Source organism: Aptenodytes forsteri, unplaced genomic scaffold (genome assembly GCF_000699145.1).
Source record: "Aptenodytes forsteri isolate BGI_AS27 unplaced genomic scaffold, ASM69914v1 Scaffold216, whole genome shotgun sequence".
In the NCBI taxonomy this organism is placed as follows: domain Eukaryota; kingdom Metazoa; phylum Chordata; class Aves; order Sphenisciformes; family Spheniscidae; genus Aptenodytes; species Aptenodytes forsteri.
In genome coordinates, this window is record NW_008796114.1 from 1,915,594 (window position 1) to 1,939,522 (window position 23,929).

Consider the following 23,929-nt stretch of genomic DNA (forward strand, 5'->3'; position numbering starts at 1 on the left):
CCCAGCTTCTTGTGCACCTCCTCGCTGGCAGAGCATGGGAAGCTGAGAAGTCCTTGACTTAGTATAAACACTGCTTAGCAACAACTAAAACATCGGTGTGTTATCACATTATTCTCATCCTAAATCCAAAGCAGCACTATACCAGCTACTAGGAAGAAAATTAACTCCATCCCAGCCAAAACCGGGACACTGTCTTGAGGCAAAAGCAATGTTTTTTAGGAACCTCTTCCTTTCCTCATGAAGGCCTCTAAACTTCAGATGTTGTTTGCTCAGTTTTTTAAGGATACTGGAGAATCTCTCTGGTTTGAGAGAACTGTTTGCCTCATGCAGTGTGCTAGAATGATGTTGGTGCAAATTGTGATTAGTGAGGTTCACTGTCTCTCTTCTGTGGCTTTAGCTTAATGACAGGAAGCTGCTACCGTATCCTGGAGAATCCAAGTATTGGTCTTCAGAAGTACCGTGCCACACGGGAGGCTGTGACACATCTGCTTGCTGCAGCTCTGATTCAGTATGATCACATGTTCAGTGAGTTCCTGCTCTTCTGCCTTCTTCCTGAAGCCATTCCCAGTTACTTTCCCTGACCTCTTTCTTCCTCCTCACGTGCGAAAGGTGCCACTCTGAAGATCACACAGATGCTGCAGCACTTTGAACATGTGGCTCCAGTGTTTGCACAGGCTGTGAGCCTCTGGGCTACAGAGTATGGTCTGAAAAGCCTGGTGGGTGAATTGCTAAGGTGAGAAAAATACACTGAGGCTTGTCCTTCTATCCCTAGCAACTTGAGGCACCCTATTCCTTGTTTCATCTTTCTGTGCAGAGAAATCGGACAGAAATGTCCGCAGGATCTGGCCCATGATGCTTCTGGAATCAAGGGTTATGCTACCTTTATAACTGAACTGGCTGAACAGATTCCAGCTCTGGTGCTATCCAACATAAGTGTTCTCCTGCGTCACCTGGATGGGGAGGTACATTTCCACAATTATTACCTGTCTGGAGAAGTCAAGTGGTGGACGTGCTGCTATCTGGTTTTTCTGTCTGAAAACAGAACCTCTTTCACAGAGGTCAAGTAGCCAAAACCTGCCCTTTGGAACAGGTTTTGCCCTTACCTAAAAGATGCAAAGGAAACAGAAGCCATGACATCTACTGTCTGGTTGTCACTCCCAGATACCAGAGAATGGGAGACTGCTTACTGGTCTGAGATCCCAGCTGTTGTCTGTTGTTCTTCAGTACTTAATGAGTTTGTCATTTTATTACCTTTTCTTAAACTGCCCTTAAAAGCTGTAAGTGTTTCTCATATCCGTTCTTGGCTTTTGTGGACTTAGCTGGATAGCAGGGTTGGATTACGCTCTTGCAGGCACAGCCATGTTCACCCAAGGTTAATACAAAGTCCATAATGGAGAAATTCACTTAAGGCTGGAGCCTGGGACTTGGATGACCCAAACTTTGGGCCATCCTTCCCTTTGGCATATCAAGTCATGTCTTTTTGTCTGTTCCTTGTTCAACAGCTCTTTTTTTTTGCAGAGTTACATGATGCGAAATGCCATTCTGGCGGCTATGGCGGAAGTGCTGGTGCAGGTGCTGAACGGTGACCAGCTGGAGGAAGCTGCCCGTGGTACTCGGGACCAGTTCCTGAATATGCTGCAGGCCCACATCTGTGACATCAGTAGCTTTGTGCGCAGCCGCGTGCTGCAGCTTTTCACTCGAATCGTTCGGTGCAAGGTAAGTCTGTGCTGGGGAAATGGCGTTGCCTCAGTCATCCCTTCCCTTGTTGTGTTTTCTAAGGGATTTTCTGTCACCCTGCTCTTTGTCTCCAGAGACTGAAGTTTAACAGAGAAAGGTATTGTCCCTGTGTACTGTGGTGACTGCAATTCCTTTTTCCCAAAAGACCAAAGATCCTAGGGGCGAGGGGACTGGGGAACAGAAACTAAATGCTGCTCTTTATTACTGGGACAGACTAGAAGGAAGAACACAGTATGCAAGCTTTTTTTGGACATTGGTATGGGAAAACATTACCCTCGCTAGATATACTAAGACTCGACTCAACAGGACCCTGGATAACCTGATTTAAGTCCTTGCTTTCAACAGAGGTTGGACCAGATGATGTCCAGAGGTCACTTCAGACCTAGACTTTTCTGTAAATCTATAATCTGTGCCTTTTAGTACATTAATATGTCTGCAGTAAAATAACCTCTCATGAGTCTCTAGGCCTTCTTGAGAACTTTGTCTATCCTCTCATTGTGTGCTAGGCCCTGCCTTTGACTCAGTTTCAGTCTGTGGTATCGCTGGCTGTTGGGCGTCTCCAAGACAAATCTGTGGTAGTAGTTAAAAATGCGATCCAGCTCCTGGCTGCGTTTTTGTCCAACAATCCCTTCTCCTGCAAGGTAATTCCGACTAGTATGATGGATATGCTAGATGTCTGTTTGCAGGCTGAATATCTGCAGTGTGCTATAGCCAGGGCAGCAGCCTTTCTGTGTCTTGTGGGAGGGACAACATAGCCTTTCACTCTGCAGGTGGGAGCTTTCTGGTTTTCCCAGGTTCAGATCTTGCTTTCTCTGGCTCTTCTCTCGCTTGGTGTAATTGGTAGGTATGCTGAAGGCCAGGAGGGATGTGTTTGATGGTGAGAAAACCTGCAGCGGTTTGATTTGAATCTGCTGTGGGGTTTCTTTCCTTAGGATCAGAATTAGTCTTTTAGAACGTTCTGCACAGAGCTGCAGCTCTTTGTGTTTAGCTGCACCTTTTCCTGAGCTTCTGAGCCTCATACTGGCTATTTACAGCAGTTCCCATTCTAGGATGATGGCCAGAGTCTACTATTCCAGTTTCCAAAAACAGGGTTATCTGAGGGGATTGGCAACTTAGAGCAGGGGGTGGAAGAGAAAGGAGAATTCTAGCATTTCAGAAAAAGGAGGGTAAGTAACGTATTTCTTCTCTTCCTGGCATCTTCAGTTAAGCTGTACTGACTTGGCCGAGCCACTGAAGAAAGAGGTGCAGAAGCTGCAGGAAATGAGGGACCGTGGCAGAACTACAGCACGTAATTTCCCTTTTTCCCTCTTTCACCTTTCCAGGGCATACCAGGGCTTATTTTTCCTCATCTTAAATTTGCTCCCAGGTTGTGGTGGCTTTTGTCTCAGATCTTACTTGTGTGAGACGGTGAGGCCAGATAACTGGGATTAAACTCTCACCAGTTTTTCATACAGTGGTGTTATAAAAGGACCATATGAATGTCCATATTTAGATCAACAGTCCATTTAGCTAAATATTCTATTTTCAGGGTAAGAACTGAAAATACCTATGAACACCCTCCCAGGTTTCTATTTTCAACCATTCAAGGACTGCTTGAGCCATAATTTTTGTCAAATATTAATTTAAACTTGATTAGCCTTGGACCTGATGCTGCCTACAAAACAATAAATAGCAAATGATGGTTCACTGCTACCTGTCATTTTTTTTTTTTTTTTTTTTCTCCTCAGTGGTTTCTTTTTTATGCCAAAGATTTCTTGTCTATTCTTACTGCAGTCTGGGTGGGACCAGCAATGGGAATAGTGCCTGCCTGTGGAAAAAAAAAAAAGTAGAATTCCTAAGTTCCAGTTGAGTTTCTCTCCTCATTTAGGGTCTCATTTGAGTCTCTATATTCTTCATCTCCATTGTTTGGGGTTTTTTTAATAGCTCCAGCAATCACTCCAGAGGAAGAGTGGGAAGCGATGCTGCCAGAAGTTAGGGCTGCCACACAGCAGCTCTTTCAACCACTGCAGGAAGGGGAAGAGGAGGTGCTGGAAGTTGAGGAAACAGTGGAGAGTACATCAGAGCAAATCACTGGGCTGCTGAGGAAGCTGAATTACAAGTAAGAAGGCTCTGTAGTTTGAGAGTATTTATCCCAAGGGATGTGTCGGTCTCTCATTCTCTGTTCAAGAAAGGTTTGAGCTCCAGGGTAGAGGGATGATTTCTGGTAATGTTATTCTGTAGAAGAGATTGACATGGGCACCCAGCACAAGATGCTGGCAGGAGCTGCTTTCCCAGGTGTTCAGGGCAAAGTTGGATGGCTTCCCCTGTATTCTGCCCTAACGGGTTGCTGATGTTCTTCTCTTTGGGCAATGTCATTGTCCAGGAGTGCAGCCCGCCTTACGCAGAAGGCCCTGTGTCGCTTCCAGGGGAAGGAGCCCTTCAGCGGCCCCACAGAGGAAAACGAGGCAACAATCCTGGACGTTCTGAAGAGACTTTACACAGGTAACTACTTCAGACCATTCTGTCTCTTCCCTAAGTCCAAGCTGATGCTGGAGCTAGACCAAAACCCTCTGGAACATCTTGTCCCTCCTTCTGACCCGTGGAGCTCAGTCTGTGTGTACTTAACAGCTCATAGAGCTGCACCATCTCTGGATCATTTGCTCATCTAGTGGCCTGGCATTTTCGCTGGATCACATTAGTCCTGTTATTTCATTTCTAGTCGGAACAGTTGCATGTTCCCACTAGAAGTGCATTTCTGATGCTTTAACTCGCATAATATCTGCTGAGGGGAGTGAAGCCAATGTTATCTACTAACACCTTTCTGTCCTGTCTGAATCTGTCAGGAGTTCTGCTTCCTGAACAGGTGGTGGCACATAATGCTTACCATTAGCGGCCTCGACCAAGTATCTGATCCAAGCAAAGTCTTGCTTATCTGGGGCTCAAACCTCTGGGCATCTTTTTAAGACTTCACATGCTTTATCTCTGGTGTTTGTTTCAGAATAAGGTTTCCTAGCCAATCCCCTTGAGCTCATTTCTATCAAAAGGCTACCGTCTAAATAATTTAATCTTAACTTTGTCAACTCTCCACAATTGCACAAACTTTGCTAGGGAGTAGTAGTGTTTGCCTTCTCCCTACTCTGCCCTGATTCCCTTTTAGGGCCTCATCCATCTTTGGGGAGCTATCAAGTTCAGATTAACCCCTTCAGCATTGTAATGGAGTTTACCCTAACTGGACCATGCCTTTCTCCACCCCTATATTAAGTTGGCATTTCTCTGGTGCATCACATTGTAGTACTGGAACTTGCTCTACAGCATGCTGAGATTTTGTCCTTGTAGCTAAGCCTGATGGCAGAATTTGGATTTTTGTCTCCTGGCTTTTGGAAGGTGTCACTATGGGGTGGAGAGAGAAGAGTTAAAATACCCTGAACTGTGGCTGTTTCTCTTGTACCTTCAATACTGCTCACAAACAAGTGTCGTGCTGTGCAGGTTCATGCCCAGGTGAGAACAGTGAGGATCCTCCACGTGGCAACAGTTGTCTTAAGACTGAAGAAGTTGTACCAGAAGAGCAGCCTCAAACAGAGCTGGTCAAACAGGAGATGTTGGTGCAATACCTGCAAGATGCTTACAACTTCTCAGTGAAAATCACAGAAGCCCTGAGCCTGATCAGCAAGATGATGTATGAAAACTGTGTCTCAGGTGTGTGAAATAGCCACGGGGCCCTTTCTCCCCTGTTCAGAGTTTCCAGATCTTTCCCTTTGCTGAGGAGGGGACGTGGGAGTGGTGGAGCTCCAGGGGAAGGAGAAAAGGTTGGAGGAGCTGCTCTTCACTGAGCAGATGTCACAGGCACTTCCAGGATATTGGAAAAGCAAGCACCATCTAAATGGGTGTCATGAAGAGGTGGTGTTAGGGCATGAATGCACTTTTTAGGATTCCATTTTTTAAATGTCAAGGTTGAAAATGTTTTTAAAAGCCAGTTGACCAAAAAGACTTAATTTATGGAGGCTCCCCCCCTCCTGTGGGAGGGGATGTATGTTCATCATCTCAGCTGAGGTTCTCCCAAAGTAAGCATGGCCAATGAAGCTGGGTTGTTACCTGCTCAGTTATGGAGGCCCCCCCCTCCTGTGGGAGGGGATGTATGTTCATCATCTCAGCTGAGGTTCTCCCAAAGTAAGCATGGCCAATGAAGCTGGGTTGTTACCTGCTCAGTGCCCTGATGCAGCTTCAGGTGTTATGCTGGCCAAAGAGGGGAACTGAGCAGCTTGTCTCGTCTGCCTCGCCTTTCCTTAAACTTCATTCTGTAGCTAAAAGTGATCCTGATCAACAGGTTATGTGGCCTGGTCCTCTTCAGTGCTGTAGTGAAAGGTGGTGATGAGTAGACCTTTGAGTTAATTCAGCTATTCAGATTTAATGTTAGAACTACTGTAACCAGTTCGACTTTTTTTTTTTTTTTTTAAGTGCTTATCATGCATGAGCACCCTCGAGGGGGCTGGGGCATAGAGGGGCACAGCTCCCTCCTCTCCCATCCTCCCTGGCACATCCACTTGCCAACCACTCGCATAGTTCTGGGGTACAGATGGGTCTGGGCACTAGAGCGCCCTAGCTTCATGCAGACACTTTTGAGGTTTCATCTGTATTGAGAACTCATATGTTACCCATAATAAGCATGTGGGCTTCCCTAGCAAGGTTTGGATGTCATTAGCTGTTTGCACAGACAAAAATGAACTCCTGAGTTCAGTGTCTTTACAGGTCATTTGAAGTTCAAGGCTGAGAGGGTGCTCCTCACCTGACACTTAAACACCTGGGTTTTGGTTTATTTTTTTCATGGTTGTGCAGATTTTTACTAACTTTCCACCTCCCTGTTGTCCTATGCTGTAGTGTAAGGAAGGCAAGTTGGGTGTCTGGACACCTGAGACATTGTCTCCGTTTGGAGACAGTATGCTGCTAGGTGAGGGGGTAGTGGTAAGGGATGTCTGTGCTCAGATTTAGGGGTTTTGATTTAAGATTTAAAGATTTAATTTTATTTTTTCTGTTGCAAAAGTGTATCTTCTGGTGTGACTGGGAGCAGAGGAAGCATACCAGCTTATCTAGGTACAAAGATATGTCTGATAGGGGATCTTTATTCAGATTTATAAGTTGAGGCTTATACTGGTGTAAGCTCCCACGTAACCAGAGGTCCGACTCTATGAACTGTTCATTGTACAGTCCCTCTAATCATTACTGTGGCTCTCTTGCGAATGCTCTCCAACTTAATGTTTTTTTCTTGTCTTATGAGCAGAAGGCTGGGCATTATATTTCAGGAGTAGTCAAGGTGAACTCAAATACATTATTCCTTACCCCATTTATACATGAAACAGCTTAGTTCTTCTGGTTACAGCATCACACTGGTACTTAACGTTCAGCTGCTTTTATCTGCTGTGACCATGAGATCTTTTTTTTCCCAAAGCTACTGTTTCCCAGAAGAGATTTTTGTTCTTTCTCAGACAGGGTCTCTGTGCTCTTCTCCTAAATGTATCACATTACGTTTAGCTATAATATTGTTAACCTGTGCCTGTTTTCCTCCAGGACATCTACATCTTTGTACTAGTGACCCCATTCTGACTTGAGCCCTCTGCAGACAGTAGCAGTGATCTTAGATGCTTGTAGGGTTTGCTGTGAGAGCAGTACGCCTATGAATTTGTTTTAATGGCCTCTCTAATGGGGACTAGGAAAGAACTGCACTAATGCAACTGTTCTTCTCTCTGCAGTGGTGCAGGAAGCCATTGAGTTCTTTGTGACAGTCTCACAGTTTGGTGTGCCCCAGGCACTGCTTGGAGTCCGCAGGATGCTCCCCCTCATATGGTCAAAAGAGCCTGGTATTAAGGAAGCCGTGCTGAACGCCTACAGGCGGCTCTATCTGAGACCCAGCGGGGATTCGGAGAGGTATGACTCTTCCTAATCAGAAGGGGTTTTTTTCTTTTTTTTTTCTTCTTTTTTTTTTTTTTCCCCTCCCCTGTTTCTTCTTTTGGGGAGCTGTTGGGAATGGGGTATGGACAGCAAGAGAAATCAAAGTTGCCACGCTTCATGCTGAGCTGAAACGTAAGGTTTGTGTCCACTAGTAAAGATGCTTTCTCTTTGAGCTGTTACCAACACTTGTGCAGTTCCAAGATGTTTTTATATATCTGAGTATGCCAATCTTCCTGTGGGACCTACTGCTGAGCTTCTGCTTTTGGTTTGTCATAGTGTTCAGGTGTAGGAAATTCATGCAGCAAAACTCCATGTGAGACCTTATGGAAGGAGAAACTGAGAATTATTTTAAATGAAACTGTTATCAGGCATTCACGTTTAACGTTCTCATAATTTTCACTCTCGTACAAAGCACTGCACCAAGATACATGTGCCCAAATGATCTGGGTAGGGTCTCTATGTGATAGGGAACAAGGGGTGTCATTTATGAATGTTTGTCATGTCAGCTAGGTTCTTGATTGGCAACAATGAACTGATATTTTGGATGGCTATTTCAACCCCTTTGGGAGTCAACTGTTGTTATGGAGTCACCCCATGCCTAAGTGTCTTGCATACTTCACCCTCTGTGGGAAAAGTTGTTGCCCAATGTCTGTTCCCTCATTTTATTTTCTTATGGCTGTAGTTGCTCATCCTGTTGGGATAATAAGAGGAAAGGTATACAGTGTGGTCTTTCTGTTACCAGAGCTCAGGATTTTTGCTGACAACTCATGCATGCTGTGGCCTTATCTGAGTGTAGGCATTCTGCTTCTGATGTAAACAACACGTTCCTCAGTGTTTACTGGTTTTCTTACTGTCAGTTGTATCCTTGATTTTTCAATATACACCGTTTCTTTATCCCTCACACTATAAAGGTTAGTTGTCATTATTATCATCGTTTGGGTGCTTTCACACACATTTCTATTTGTATTTCATTCAGACCAATCTTAGATCTTTTTGTAACAAATCTCTATGCGTGGCAGATGAGAGGATGTTAATGGGGTCTTTGTTGCTGAACCTTATTGAGGATTTGGGGGTGGGAGCTGTGTGCTGCTTGCATGCTTGTTTCTTCCACACTAGAGAGGAGCTGTGTCTTCTCTCTACTGTGGCACTTGCTCTTTTTTCTTAGCACTTGCCCACATGTAAATCCTGTTGGATACACATTCACTAAGATAAGTGTGATCCCTGGTGAGATGCACCATACCTCACCCTCATTTGTACCATCAGGGCAATAAAAAGCACTCACTGCTGCTTATTTCTTCCTGATAGTATTGCTTGGAGACAACTCTGCTGCAGTTTGAGCTCTGGCCTTATTTGTTCATAGAGAGATTTTCAGTTTCTTATGCTCTAGGGAACAGTACTTTGACTTGTGGTTGAGAGCAAACTGGGAAGTGGCTGGTGAGTGCCTCTTGTTGGGCCTTTGAGCAGCAGTGCACAAGGCAGTGGACTTTTGAGCCCACGTCATGGTCATTGGCACTTGAGCTGGGTGACTTGGAGAACTCCAGCTTGTGGAGGGGGAAGCTTTCCTGTCCCCAGGGACCAGCTCTGTTATCTAATAGATGTCCTCAACTCTCTGAATAGGAGAGTAACTGTGACAGTTGCTTTTTCTTTACCTTTTTTTTTTTGTTATTTTTTATTTTCCTCCCCTTCAAAGGGCCAGGGCCCAGGGCCTGGTGAATTCTCTCTCTCTCATCATGGTGGATGCATCGCTAGGAACGATACAGTGCTTAGAAGAAATAGTGAGTACTTGCGTTGCCTGGGTTTGGATTGTATATGTGATCTTAGATGTCTGTTACATTAAAATGGTAGTCATTGCAGTTAATGTCTTTGTTGGTTTGAAGTCCATCCTCCTCTGCCTCTCCCTACTTGTTTTATTGCATTTCTTTTCCAGATCTCAGAGTTTGTGCAGAAAGATGAAATAAAGCCTGCTGTGATCCAGCTGCTTTGGGAGCGATTCACAGAAAAATCTCAGTGCTCGTCACTAGAACGACGTGCTGCTGTGATACTGCTGGGGATGATGGCACGGTGAGCCCAGGGCCCGGTCTAATCCTGTGCGTGGGAGGATGAACAGGGAGTTGATTTTTATCGAAGAACTGTGGGTGCTGCATCAGCTGACCCTTTGTTCTGCAGCTTCAAAATTAGTAACCAGGTCATGGGGTAACGAAGCCTGGAATTAAACACAGTTGTGCTGGGTTCCACCAGCACGGTCTCCAAATGAGTATGACGACCATTACTTTCTTTGTGTTCTGAATGTCCATCCCTTCTCAGGGTTTACCGTGTCACAGCTCTGCAGCTTTGTCTGTGTTTGGATAAGAACAGTGAGAAGCTGCTGAGTAGAAATGTCTGGAGCCTTTACTATGGAGGGAAATGAATCTGCTTCCCTTTCTGGGGGCAAAAAGAGTGTAATTGCACTATAAGGTTTTCATTTCCTCAGTTTCCCAGCCCAGTAACCCTTTGGCATTTAGCTTACCTGCTGATTTCTTCTTGCTCTTCCTACTTCAGTCCTTCATCAGTCAAAAATAGGCCTGCATAATGATGATCTTAAAGTTCTTGGCTCTAGAGTTGGAGCCATTTCTGGAGCTTAGAGCCAGTTCTGCAATTTGAGTATTAGATATTCCTTCCAAGGTATTTCTACCACCCCATCCCACGTGCTTGCAGTAGAATTGTAGACATTGTCTCAAAATCAATATCCTTCCCTAAAATCATGGGATTTAAAGAAAACCGTAGGTTTCTGGGCTATCCCATGAGATCCTGTGTCAAGTCCATGGGTATGTGTGTGTGAAATAAGAACAGCATCGCTCTTCACAAATCTGCTGAGGGAGGTGATTTTGCTTTTGTCCTATGGATGCCCGCTATGAACTTTTTAGATTCCCTTTTTAAATACTTTAGATTCTGTTCTTGCCTTCTTCACCCAGTTAATTGTATATTCCTCAGACCAGGCCTGCATAATTCTACCTTTCAGAGGTAGAAAGGGAGGTGTGTGTGGGCGTGGTTTTTTGGAGGGTTTTGTTGTTGTTTTGTTTCCTGCAGTAGGGGAGGAAGTGTCACGCATCACCAGTCCTGAGCTGCTGGACTCTTTTCTGTTTTGCAACTTTTTTCTTTGTCTTACCCTTTTAAGTTTTGCTCCTTTCTGATAAGAAAGAAGAGTCAAGAATCTTTTTTCTTTACAAAGAGACAGTATGCCCAGTGTTCTTCACTTTGGAGAACCTCCTCTCGTAGTGGAGTATGGATTATACTGGCTTCTGGGGAATATTGCTTGCTGCTCCTATAGCTGTATCTTGAGTCATTGGATGGATTCCCCCCCCCCCCTTCTCCCCCCCCCCCCTCCGCAAGGTGCAAGGAGTATTTCTATTGGTTATGCATACTTCTGTAGACTTTCAGCAGCAACTCATGTAATACCCCCATCCCTTCCATTCCATAGAGGGAAGCCAGAGATCATAGGTAGCAACCTGGATGTCTTGGTGACAGTAGGGTTGTCTGAGAAGGTATGTGAAGACTATCGTCTGGCTCAAGAAGTATGCAATGCAATCTCCAAACTTGCCAGTAACCCTAAGGTAAGACTCTTAGCTTGTTCATGAGGTCATTCAGAAACAAAGAAGGGGGGAAAATGGTTTGTATTGAGAAGAGAGAGAAGTGATTAAGTTTTTAGCAATTTTGAAATTAAGTAGGTTGAGACCATTCAGCAGCACTGTCTGGAAAGCTTAGCACGCATCAGTGAACAATGTAATAAAAGAATTTTCATTAGGCAACAGGCTGAATTCAATTAGTAAAGAGTTCAGTGCACAAGAAAATCTGTTTTTCTTTCAATTCTCTTCCTGAGGCTCCCAGTTCTAAGCTGATTTGTGTTTCCTCAACCATGAAGCCCTTTCCTCTACTGATGTTTTCTGGTGTTGTGATTCTTTTGCCCTCCCTATTAATTGATATTTGGGAGTTGTCAGCTGTACAGCTGAATATAAAACATGAAAGGTTTTCAAACCTGTCCATGTTGTACTTACAACAACATGATGGTTGATGGCTTCTTTGTCTGGGGAACAATTTATACTTTTTTTTTTTTAATGCACTTTGGGGAAAAAAAAACACAACAACTGTGTTTTGACCCAAGCATTTAGGAAAAAAAACAACTGTGTTTTGACCCAAGCATTTAGGGCATTTTTGTTCAGGAGTTCCAGCATAAAAGCAGCCTCCTTCACACAGCACCGTCATTCTGCGTTTGCCCCTTCCACTGGGGACGTTACTGCAAGACCTTCATGAATTAATGTGTATTACAACATTCTTATATGTTCTGAAGAAGGTTGTAATTCAATTTTAGGTTGACTTAACTCTGCAGTTAAGTCTGTATGTGAGAAGGGACTGAGCTGTAGATACTTGAATGACTGTGGTAGCTCTTCCTTTCCCTCCCCCCCCCCCCCCCCCACCAGAAATTCAGTACAGAGCGTAGGATTGTAGTGAACTGAGAAATTTTGCTTCCAGCTACTGAAAGCCAGTAAATCCTCAAGCAGTAGCTTGTTTTGGTCAAGTATATCTTGATCAGGCAGCCACAGATATGCAGGGGTATCTCAGGCATTGTCATACTTGGTTTAGTAGTTCTCTGGGTTATCTTATTCCCAAACTAAAATGTGGTGGGACTGATACAGAGTATATGCAACAGCCTAAGTGCGAGGTGGTGTTGGATCCAGAGCTATCCTCTGTTATTTCTACTGATGTTTTGCTTTTAAACAAAACCTCATGGTTCTGTTTAGTACCCCTAGGCAAGGGCATCTAGTTGACTTATTGTTGATAACTCTGAAGGTGCTCTAAAGGTTTCCCTCTTCATTCATTGTGGAGAATGAGTAAATAATAACAGATTTTAAAAGAGTCATTTTGAGATTTCAAAAGAGTTATTTTGATTTAAGGTGAAATAGTTGAACTGTCTGGCTTGGCCTAGGATCATCATTTGGCCAAGCTTTAAATCCACCCAGTGCTGCCACGATGCCTTCAAAAGTGACAGTAATGTCCCTGCTGTGTGTTTAGTTGCAGAGCAGTACTGGATGTCCCTGCCATGGGCCTAGCATGGGTTTGATTAGCATTGTGCACATAGCGAAGTTAAGTACGGGGAAGGGCATGGGGGGGATCTCTTACGTGGTAAGACTAACTCATCTGTTCTCTCTGCAGCCAGCACTGGGGAAGAACAGTGTGCCTTTTCGACTGCCACAGAACCACATGCTCTTTGGATGCCTGAGTGAGACTGTGAGTAAAGGTGAGCTCAAGTCAGCGGTGGGTTTGGAGGAGATGGAGTTGGGCTGTGAGACAGCCTGTGTTGTTGCTGGTATGTGTGGTACACGGCTCCCTCTTCTCATCAGGCTTTGCCCAGCCAAGCGGTCACTGGATCCCCTTCATGGAGGCAGCGATAACGCTCATCTACCAGCTAGCAGAAGGGGCAGAGGAGATATGTGCTCACATCCTGCAGGTGTGCAGTCAGCAAGCTCTGGAGAAGCTGCAGGAGTCTGATGGGCAGAAAGCTGGTGAGGAAAAAAGCTGGTGAAGGAAATCTGTACCCGTGATTTCTAGTGCTGCGACTGGGTGGCCTAGAGTAATTGCAGGAGGAAAACAGAGCTGAGGGTCTAGCGGAGGTGTTGGCATGGAAGGGTGCAAGTGCTGTGAAGGAGCCTGTGGACCATGGAGATGGGTTATACAGTGAGACTTGGCAGTAACTGATGGGGGAAGAGGTCTAGATCAACACTGAACTGTAGTAATTTTTCTCCACTAGATCCAGGAGCTTCTCCCAGCAGAGTCTCTGATGGTGGTAGCAGTCTCCCCACATTCCTGCTGATGCACCTGGTGTCCCTTGTGGGACAGGTGGCACTGCAGCAGGTAGCATATTTGGAAGTGTCAGTGAGTGCAGAGCTACGCAGGCGCCGCATCCTCAGAGAGGAGGAGAAAACGAAGAAGCATTCTGACAGCAGCACGAAGAAGCAGAGACCCCGGGTGAGAACTGAGGGGTTTTTTTCCTGTGGACAGCTTTTCTGCTGCCTCAGCAAAATTCTGGAGAATGCACTCCTGACGATGTATGAGGTCCAGGGTAATGCATGCTTTGGGAATAGAAACGTATGTGTTGGTCAGGATTGACAGGGAGAGCTGAGGTCCTTGAATGACCCTGTTCAATAAAACTCTCCCACTGATCTTGGGTTTTGAACAGGCAGAGGGGAGAGGATGAAGGGTGATGTCCTGGCCATGTTTATCTTCCTGCTTCAGGCAAATGTTTCCTTTTCACTCATCACCTCCTTTCTTACCAGTGCAATCTTTAGCAATTGCTGCTAGTGGTGAAGAACACCCATTTGTGCCCTGAGTTTTGGAAAAGGGCTTCTGGAACCTTGGTCCATAGGGCTCGAGGGTCCTATCCTCTCTCAGGTAGTAACGATGAAAGTTTAATAGTAGCCTTCTTAATGGGATCTGTATGATAGAAATACCCTGTTTGGTTAGGTCTACCTCAGAACATTTTCCAGAGTGTAGTGAGGCTGACTTTCTTGGGTAAGAATTGAGAAAAAAGTTGTGTGTCCCTAGGTATCCAGTCTCCATTAGATGCCTACACCGCTATGTCCAGAGAAGTTTGTAGTTCATTTCCTCATCCACCCTGCTTATCAGCGTCACTACCATTTCCCACACAGGAGGAGGTTACTACAAGATTTTGCAAGAAGCAGCAGTTGGATGCAGATTTGGTCCCCGTGCAACGCCCATGTCTCTTTTCTTCCCTTGTGTTGCTTTTGCCTTGCTATAAGGTTTCCCATAATCTTGCTCACAAGACCAGCAATTCAAAGGCCACTTTGAACTTCTTGCTTTTAGGATTTGCATGTCCTTTAAGTTGTGCCGGACTTGGGCATCGATGGCAGATGTGTCCTATGTCTGTCTCAGCTTAGTAGCTTCAGTAGCTTAGGCTTTCTTTTCATTAGTGTTCTGTGGCACATGGACTGGCAAATCCTGGACTACCCTTCATAGCTTCATTCAGTTCTCAGGGAAAAGTGGGTTATAAAACTCTCCGTCAGTCTGTCGTTCTCAACTCTAGTCGTGCTGCTGGTAACACACATGCACCTCTTGCCCGAGAGAAGAGTACTTTGTGAAGGAAGGGGTTATTGTTGCCTGTCATCTTTTTTACAGTTTTCCTTTCCGCACAGAGCACGGGAAATGAGACCACTATGGAGGAGGAGCTGGGCCTCGTGGGAGCCTCAGCTGATGACACCGAGGCTGAGCTCATCCGCAGTATTTGTGAGACAGAACTTCTAGATGGTAAGTGGGGCTGCCACCGAGGATCACTGGCTCCGTCTGCCTGTGTGAAAGAACAGGTACAGTGGGTAACAGATCCAGAAGGAGGAAGGCTGTTTTCCTTCAGAAGGAAACACTGAAACACTGTCATTTTTGTCCGGTGTCAGTTTCTATGTAGGCTGTCTGTTTCTTTGCTCTGCCTCTCTGGAGGTGGTTTTTCAACGGTGACAGTGAGTCAACCACTTTCTATAGTCTGCAGGAGCTCTGCGATAAATTGAATAATTGCTCTTAAAGGGATGCGCAAACAGTGCTCTCATACTTGTGGTCTTTATCCCCACTCTCTAGGGAAGCACTTGTTCTCTGCCTTTGTTCCACTGGTGCTCAAGATCTGCAACAACCCTGGGCTCTACACTGATGCGGCACTCTCGGCTGCTGCAGCCCTGACTCTTGGCAAAATCTGCATGATCAGGTAATGCCTAGCCATGCCGGTGTTCTCTTCCCAGCCTCCCTAGTACTAAAGCACAAGCAAACATTGCAACTCCTTTCCTGTGGAGAGAACAAACACAAAAGAGCGTTCATAGATTTTGGGTTGGGTTTTTTTTTTGTCTCGCTACTCTCTGAGAAATGGAATTTTGGTATCTGTGCCTTTTCTGTACCCTATCTCGTCAGCTCCGAGTTCTGTGACGCCCACTTGCGCCTGCTGTTCACTATGATGGAGAAGTCCACTCTGCCTGGTGTGAGATCCAACCTTGTTATTGCAGCAGGAGATCTGGCCATCCGTTTCCCCAACCTGGTGGAGCCTTGGACATCACATCTCTATGCCAGGTAATGCTACACTCATTGCTGGGAGAGGACAGGTGATGAGAGCTCTGTGGAAGGGTTACACTGGGCCTCCAGAAGGTGAGAATGACCCAGGAAACCAAATTTGAAGGTGTCAGTGCAGGGAGACAACAGACCTGGGCTGTGGAGTAGGCTGTCATGGGTATCAGTAGCTTAGAGATACTCACTCAGCCGCTTTCTGCGGTAACTATATGCTTCTGTCAGGTTGCGGGACCCCTGCCCAAGAGTGAGGCAGACGGCTGGACTGGTGATGACTCACCTCATCCTCAAAGACATGGTAAAGGTGAAGGGCCAAGTGAGCGAAATGGCAACTCTACTTATAGACCCAGAGGAGGCAATCATGGGAACAGCTCAGAACTTTTTCAGTGAACTCTCCAACAAGGCAAGTGGATGCTCAGGGACCTTAGTTCACAAGAGTGGGGAAGGGCTGGTGGAGGCTGGGTCAATCACACAAGAATTGAGTCCTGGAGAAGGTGTGTCAGTGGTGTAGAGCAGCTGTCTGTTCCTCTTTGTTGCCTAAATGAGGGTAGATAAAGGAAATTTTGCAACATGAGTTTTGTTTCAACCCTGATGTTGCTGAATTTGACCTCATCCATTCACATCAGAAGGCAGGCTCCAAACCAGTGCCTTGTCCCTTTGCTTTCTTGTGAACACCTAACACAGGGTAGGGGACAGTTTTCTGCAGTTTACCTTTAGGCCTTACAACAGAGTTCCCTGACCTTATGGCTCAGACAATGCATCATCTCTGAAACCTTTCAAAGTTGTTCTTGGCTGTGTGACGTTGCGATACTTAAATTGAAGCAGTTACAGCCCAAGCAGGTAAGAACGGTAGCAACATTACCCCCATACGCTGTTCATTCAACGTGAAGGCTGCTGCGGGCCCTTCAGAGTTTGAGATTTACTGCCTGAGAAGCTGCAATAATACTGGGGCTTTACTATCTTGGCTTGCTCTATTAAAAGCAGAGCCGACCACCCAACTGCACTGACTTCCTATCTCTGCAGTGTCTATGACAAAACCATGAAAAAGCAGTGGGAAAAGGAACCTCAACTGGGCCTTCTCAGGCAAGATGGGAGGCAGTTCCTTGAGCTGAACTGCTGTTTAAGCTTCCTTTATCAGGAAGCTTTTGTGTTGGGTTGTGACAAGGTTGGAAAGCAAAGAAACTGCATCCAAGTCTGCCAAAGAGCAGAGCAACCAACCAAGGGTTGCAGTTGTTGTTAGCTTGTTGGTTGGTTTTTTCTCCCTTAGCTTCAGCCAAGTAGTCCTGGATAGGTTTGGTTGGCTGTGTACAGCTCGTTTCAAAAAGCTGATGTTTTCAAGCAGTAGATTTGGGGTGGGGAGAAAGGAGGTAATTTTAAGTGGGCAGCTTATTTGGCTTGACTCGAGCTGTCCTTTATAATTCTGTATCTCATGTAGAACCTTGTATTCTGCACAGGGTAATGCCATCTATAACCTGCTTCCAGACATAATCAGTCGTCTCTCAGATCCTAACTGCGGCGTAGAGGAGGAATCCTTCCACACTATTATGAGGTATTCTGGGGTTAAAGAAATCTCTTCTGACCAGGACCTCTTTATGCAAACGGGGTGCCAGATCCAGGGAAGAGAAACTACAGTGACATATACAAAATGCTTTTTCAGTTGTTCTCCTTGATCTGACTTCTTCAGTCTGCATCTGAAATGGAGTCATGCTGAGGGCAATCGATTCTAAAGCCACATAGTTGGGGGTGAGGAGAGACTCCACAAAGAGTTTCCACTAGCTCGTTCAAAATGACTTTCCCTCTAGAAAAGGAAAACAGGTGGGTTTATGCATGGGAACGTGGATATGCAACATTAGGAGAACATAACAGATTTTAAAGACTCTGCTGCCTTTGTCATTTTGGTGGCCTGGATTTTTTTAAGCAATTTTAGTAAAGCTGTAGTTAAGGTAACAGATTTGGGGGGTTTTTTTGTTGTTGTTGTTTTGGGTTGTTGGGGTTTTTTTTTTCCAAGAAAGCTTTACTCCATAGTATAGAGACATAATGGAATATTTCAGTCTGAGGGTATTGGTTGCTCATAGACAGCACAAAGAATGTCTTTAGTGGTAAACTACAGAAATTTTCCTCTCATATCTGAAACTTAACCACATGAGGAGTTTTCTGGGTTGCCTGAATCCCTGTGGATTACAGAGAGGAGTGTTGGACAGAACAAAAGTATTGCTGTTGCTGAAGAGAACAACAATAAAATTTCCAGTGATTTTTCAACTAGTCTTTCTGTCCACACGACTCCAGTGCATTTAGGAAGAGGGATGGGATTTTGGACAGGTAGGAATTGCAAGGCACAGAAAAGTTCTGTTAGTGAGGCTGCAACTGAGACTGAAAATAATTTATGGCTGCAAAAGCATACGGATGTTTTGCTTCAGCTTTCAGTAAGGAGGGTAATGTGAAATAATAGGAAATACAGCATGTGGCTACTGACAGCACATGTAGAAGGGGAAGTTTGTGTCTGAAGTGGAAGCAAACCATCACAGAGAAACAAGAAGATATGTATAAAAAGAATGGGACGTAATTCTGGAATTTTCAGTACAATTTTTAATAAATGTCAAACTGGAGGTGTTACCACAGACCTAGAGAATAGTAAGTGTAGCACTTGCATTAAAGTGTGATTAGTGTGGTTAAGACAGCTATAGGTGGACTTTTCTGACTTCCAACAACATACAGGGAGAGAACTGGAGGTGCCTGGCAAATAAGAGAAAAGGCAGTATCGATTTAACTAAGTAGACAGGTATCAAATTAGTCTAAAGCTAATGCATTTTAAAGAAGACCTGATCATCAGTTAGCCACCACATCATATCCTTTAAACGGGGGAAAAAAGGGAATAGTAGTTGAAACGGAACTGTTTTCCCATATGAAATGCTTACATTGCGGAGAGGATCCAGTTTAACTCAGAAACCATGGTGGACAAAAGCACAGGCTAGGAAGGAAGCAGTGGCTTATGCTCCAGGGATACTTGCCAAACTGGAGAATAAAGAAGTGTAAAAAAAGGTAGGGGTAGTGGGGGGAGCATCACTGTTACGGGATTAACTCATGCAGAATGAAAGGGTTACAGTAATAACTGAGATGAAAACTAGCAGAACAAAGTGTAAGGTTGAATGTTTAGAAATTGTTTAACTTCTGCTGTAAAGCTATGGCCAAAGTTAGAGATGCATTCCACTTGCTATTTTAGCAGTCAAGTTAATTCTCGTTTACGTATAGGGAAGCTTTGGTAGTGCTGGTGAGACCTTGCCTGGAATGCTGCCACAGTTCTGGTCACAGAAGTTAAAGAAAGGTGACTTGATGCTGGAACAAATGCAAAAGGAGGACTATTGATATGGTTTCTGTTCCGTATCTTAGAAAAGAAGCTTGGTGTGGTGGTTGTAGACATAATGAAGACTGAACAAAGGTGTACTTAGAGCAGTTATATCAAAGCCAGTGGCAACCTGACTGAGCTTAAGTTAGCAGAAATGTTGGTACAAGAAAAAGGGAGGCCAGCAGGACCTTCTTAATAAATAGAAGTTATTCAGTGATTTCTATGAGGACATCATGTAAAACACAGAAGTACTTAACTGTGTTAAAGTCCACATCTCCTCTCTGTTCCTCAAGAAGCTAAGAAAAATGGGGGATCAGGTTAGCATTTAAGTTCTGTTAGGCTTTGGTTCCCACTTTAGTGCAAAGTAATGCTCACACTTTCGCATTGATCCAAAATACAGCAACACACCTTCAGCAAACTAATAATGAAAAAGTCACAGGAATGGTTTTGGAGGGGGGGGGGGAAATACTGCATGCCACACTACTCCCCTCAAGGTCTGCTTGTCAGACATACTAGTCTGCCAGTGCAACTTGAGAAGTGAGGAGATTGTCTGCAGGTGTTGCATGCTCTTAGAACTGGATGGAAGGAGCTGATCAAAAGTTGACACTGCAGCCTTTTCAGCATCCCTCCTACCTCAGACCCCACACAGACATTAGCACTTCTAACTCCAGACCTGCAAGTGTCTTTGCTTTAGCTGGATTTCTTAGTTTTATCCTAGGCAGGTGCTATTACGCAAACATGCAGTTTTAATTATATGTTATGTCATAGCAGCTGTCCCCCAACAGGGACTGTGATTACTATTTGAAATATGTATATATGCTTATAGCTTCTCCTGAACCAAGTCTGAGGCATACAGAGCTCTCTTGTCTTCTTTTGGAGGACCACCCAGCTGACCACTGGATAGGATAGCTGCAAGCATACCATGGTGTAGGCAGAAATAGGGTTTCCTCTCTGGGCTTTCAACTTTGCCATTTTTTTTCCTTTGCAGACATCTCTTCTCATATATTACAAAAGACAAACAGACAGAGAGCTTGGTGGAGAAACTTTGTCAGCGATTCCGGACTGCCAGGTGGGTTGTAATCCTAATTTTCCTGACAAGCAAGTCTGCTTCTTAGGAATTGTTACAAGAAACTAGTTTGCATATGGTGGTTGTAACAGATTCCCATCATATTCTTTACGTGGCAAAGTGACAAATGCTGAAATAACCTGGATTAGGTCCCTCTTTCTTTTTTTTCTATCTTCCTCCTAAAATACATGAATAAACATGTATAAATTAAGGGTTCTTGTCCTATTATACTGTGATTGGCCACTCTCCCTTCCCTCCTTTCTTAGGGAAAAGGTTTTGTGACAATTTAGATCTGCATTACAGCTGAGCAAGGAGACACCCCACGTGTGGGTTTCATGCACATTTGTGGTCCTACTCCACAGGCTACTCCCTTGCATCTCAGCTAAGAAATCAGTGTTGAGAAGTTGGGATCTCCCCAGCAGTCCTGCCTGGGGTGATCTCAACTATCTAGTTGATACAGGCCTGTCCTTGTTTTGTGTGCATGGGCTGCTCAGTACTCTATGCCTGGGACTCCGTTTCCTTATTCGAGGGCTTGTGCCATTATACATTTATGGCTTTGCTCTGCTTTGTCTGCAAGATGTGTATGCCTTGCTCATGGTGCTGATTATAGAGTATGTAGTGCAGGACCCATCCCATGGATATCATTTTACTTCCTGGGTTTTGGGGGTTTTTTTGTTGTTGCTCCTTTTCCCAAGCTGTAACTTCACTGACACAGACATACACTTTTTTTTTCCCCCAATAACATAGTAGAAATTTATCTGCCTTTGTCATGTACTTTCAGTGGTATCTTCATTTTATCTTCCGCTGGATTTGGTGCACCCTGCCTTTCTCCATTCCTGTGGTTTTCCTTCTCCATCGTTGTGGCTTTGCCCTTGAGATAAGCTGTGTCTGCTTATCTTGGCCATTTGTACACAGTGCCTGGGCATGTGACCTGCTCAGCTGCCTCAGGAGTTGCAGATTCCCCAGAAATATTTGGATTTTGTTTCCTGAGCTGGAGTGGAGAGTGGCCCCTCTCTCCAAAATTGCCTCCCAGGAACACTGGTGAGCTCTTCACACCACATTTGTAAAGAACCATCTGCGTGTAAGCCATGTGTAGCCTTGTCGTGGTTTAGCCTCAGCTGGCAACTGAGCGCCACCCAGCTGCTCGCTTGCTCGCTCCCCCCACTGGGATGGGGGAGAGAATTGGAAGAGTAAAAGTGAGAAAACTCATGGGTTGAGATAAGAACAGTTTAATAATTGAAATAAAATAAAATAGTAATAATAGTAACAATAATAGAATATACAAAGCAAGTGATGCACTATGCAGTTGCTCACCACCTGCTGACTGATCCCCAGCCAGTCCCTGAGCAGCGGCCCCCCGGCCAGCTTTCCCCCAGTTTATATGTTGAGCATGACGTCATATGGTATGGAATATCCCTTTGGCCAGTTTGGGTCAGCTGTCCTGGCTGCGCCCCCTCCCAGCTTCTTGTGCACCTCCAGCCTTCTCAGTCAGTAGAGCATGGGAAGCTGAAAAGTCCTTGACTGGTGTAAGCACTACGTAGCAACAACTAAAACTCGGCCTTTTATCAACATTATTCTCATACTAAATCCAAAACACAGCACTGTACCAGCTACTAGGAAGAAAATTAACTCTATCCCAGCCAAAACCAGGACAAGCCTTTACTAAAACGCCCTAATATTTCTGTACCACAAAGAGGATGGGTTTAATGCACGCTAGCGGTAATGCTAGAGCAAGACTCGCACTCCAGGCTAAAACAGGAGCTTATCAGAAAAGATTTTGCAGCCACCATCACCCTCCTCAGCATTTCTGGAGCTTTAAACATAGCAACATGCCAAGTATCATTCAGATTTTAGATGTGGAAGCACCTGGATGCTGCAGCTTTGTTCTCCATCTGTCTGCGTTTGGACAGTGCATTCTGAGAGGGTATATGCAAGACAGACTTCTGGACCTCTGCTTTGTATATATTAATAATAGGGGCTTTGGCCTAGCTTTTTGTCCTCGCATTCCATCACAGTGAGCTACGTTAAAGATGTTGGTTTGCTTTTTCTTCCCTTTTTTTTTTCCCCAGTAACTTTTACTAGAATTTGAGTGTAGTCCTCCTTTGAGACAGCAGTTTTTACTTGTTCACTTTATATCTTAATGAAAACATCCTTCTTTATGTAACTGAACTGTAACTGGCCAGGAAGGAGACAGTGAACATCAAATAAAGCTTCTGCTTGAGACTATCTTAAACATGCAAAAATGAGCAGCCAGGGGGTTTTTTTATCATTCAGTTGAAATAAGGTCCTTCAAGAAGAGTTCTCACCTCACTCAGTGTATTTTTTCCTCCTAGCCTGCAATAACTCCTGACGCTTTTTAAACAAGTGACTGTTTAACAGTGAAGCCTTCATGTTTTTCTGACAGACACTAAGTCAATGTCTTCGGTTGAATACAGAGATGGTTGTGAAGTGGTTGGTATGGTATGGTATGGCACTCTGTAACTGACCTGTAACAGAACAACCTGAATCTCATGTTCTGCAGGGCAGAAGCACCTGCAGGAAACGCTTTGTCCCCGTGTGCTGCGGTTCTAGGTAGGACATGCTCATCCTTACGCGCCCCTTGTCATAAGGGCAATCTTTGTCTTTCCCAGAACTGAGCGTCAATATCGGGATCTGTCCCACTGCCTTACTCTGCTTCCTGTCTCGGAACGGGGCCTTCACAAGCTGCAGGACAACTTTGACTGCTTTGCAGACAAGCTCCAAGACCCAGCTGTCTACAGTTGTTTCCAAACTGTGCTGTCTCGATTCCGCAGAGCAGGTGGCAAACCTGAGACTAAAGTAAGGATGGGGGGCAAGTGTCCAGGCCAAGAAAATGATTCCTTTTTACACACAATTGGAAAGCCCTGTGGTTCTCCATATCAAGCAGGCTACTCCTTGCCCCCAACAATTTATCAGAGAATATAATGGCAGTTCTGCTATGGATGTAATATGTAATACTTGTCTCCCTCCACCCCTCCCCCCCCCCCTTCTTCTTCAGGCTCTGGCTGAAGAGCTGTGGAGCAGAATGTCTGCCTCCCATAACCGAGGGCTGGATTCAGCAGAGACATGCCAGGAAGGCAGTGGATCTCCAATGCCAGAGCCGGCCAAGCAGAAGCCAACAGGAAGTATGTTCCTTTTGTGAGACTGCAGCCTTCCCCTGATCCTGCAGTCCAGCAGAGACACCTAGGGACTTTTCCTCACCTTTACAGACAGAATGGCTGCTGCCTTTCTCTTTTTTTTTTTTTTTTATTTTGGTTTTTTTCTTGGCAGGTTCACGCCGCCAGCCCCTGAGCATGGCCAACAGGGATGAAGATTTTCTCAGACCCCAGCCTTGCACCCTCCGAAACCATAAGCGTGCCCAAAAGTGCCCTCCACCCAAAAAAGCTATTATCACCTTCTCCAGTGATGAGGAGAACAGCTCTGAGGACGGTAAGGCATTGTGCAGGTACGCTCAAAAGGTGAAGGTGGAGAAGTAAGCGTATAGATTTGGCCCATCAGGGATGTTCCTTTGGTAGTGGGCAGAAGGTGTGTAGGGCTTCAGAGCACTGCTTAGGCTGCCTGTAGGTTTCTCTGTTCAAGGCAGTGGAGTGCTGGTTATTGACACATTTTACTCTCTTAGAGCTATCAGCAGAATTAAAAGAGGAAGAAACCCCCACCAAAACAACTCCCATCACCAGATCTTCAGCCCGCCGGCTGCGCTGAGGGAACCATCTGCCACTGTCTTTAACTAAAAATAAAATTTGTTTTATGCA

The 23,929-nt window shown here is 45.0% G+C and overlaps 1 protein-coding gene across 1 annotated transcript in view; it reads left to right on the plus strand.

Annotated features, from left to right (window-relative positions):
- Window positions 1-23,929, plus strand: part of NCAPD2 (non-SMC condensin I complex subunit D2) — a gene marked incomplete at its 5' end in the record, with an annotated part of 26,185 nt that extends 2,256 nt beyond the window's left edge. Inside the window, 26 exons of the mRNA XM_009287173.2 lie at window positions 398-525; window positions 610-733; window positions 815-962; window positions 1,519-1,716; window positions 2,244-2,378; window positions 2,941-3,025; window positions 3,661-3,835; window positions 4,100-4,218; window positions 5,203-5,412; window positions 7,461-7,635; window positions 9,350-9,434; window positions 9,587-9,720; window positions 11,117-11,249; window positions 12,847-12,931; window positions 13,035-13,196; window positions 13,442-13,659; window positions 14,844-14,955; window positions 15,277-15,400; window positions 15,601-15,756; window positions 15,976-16,153; window positions 17,205-17,299; window positions 20,082-20,162; window positions 22,790-22,976; window positions 23,176-23,302; window positions 23,448-23,606; window positions 23,797-23,929. Of these exons, the coding sequence (XP_009285448.2) occupies window positions 398-525; window positions 610-733; window positions 815-962; window positions 1,519-1,716; window positions 2,244-2,378; window positions 2,941-3,025; window positions 3,661-3,835; window positions 4,100-4,218; window positions 5,203-5,412; window positions 7,461-7,635; window positions 9,350-9,434; window positions 9,587-9,720; window positions 11,117-11,249; window positions 12,847-12,931; window positions 13,035-13,196; window positions 13,442-13,659; window positions 14,844-14,955; window positions 15,277-15,400; window positions 15,601-15,756; window positions 15,976-16,153; window positions 17,205-17,299; window positions 20,082-20,162; window positions 22,790-22,976; window positions 23,176-23,302; window positions 23,448-23,606; window positions 23,797-23,879 (3,616 nt within the window). The remainder of the gene's footprint in view (window positions 1-397; window positions 526-609; window positions 734-814; window positions 963-1,518; window positions 1,717-2,243; window positions 2,379-2,940; window positions 3,026-3,660; window positions 3,836-4,099; window positions 4,219-5,202; window positions 5,413-7,460; window positions 7,636-9,349; window positions 9,435-9,586; window positions 9,721-11,116; window positions 11,250-12,846; window positions 12,932-13,034; window positions 13,197-13,441; window positions 13,660-14,843; window positions 14,956-15,276; window positions 15,401-15,600; window positions 15,757-15,975; window positions 16,154-17,204; window positions 17,300-20,081; window positions 20,163-22,789; window positions 22,977-23,175; window positions 23,303-23,447; window positions 23,607-23,796) is intronic.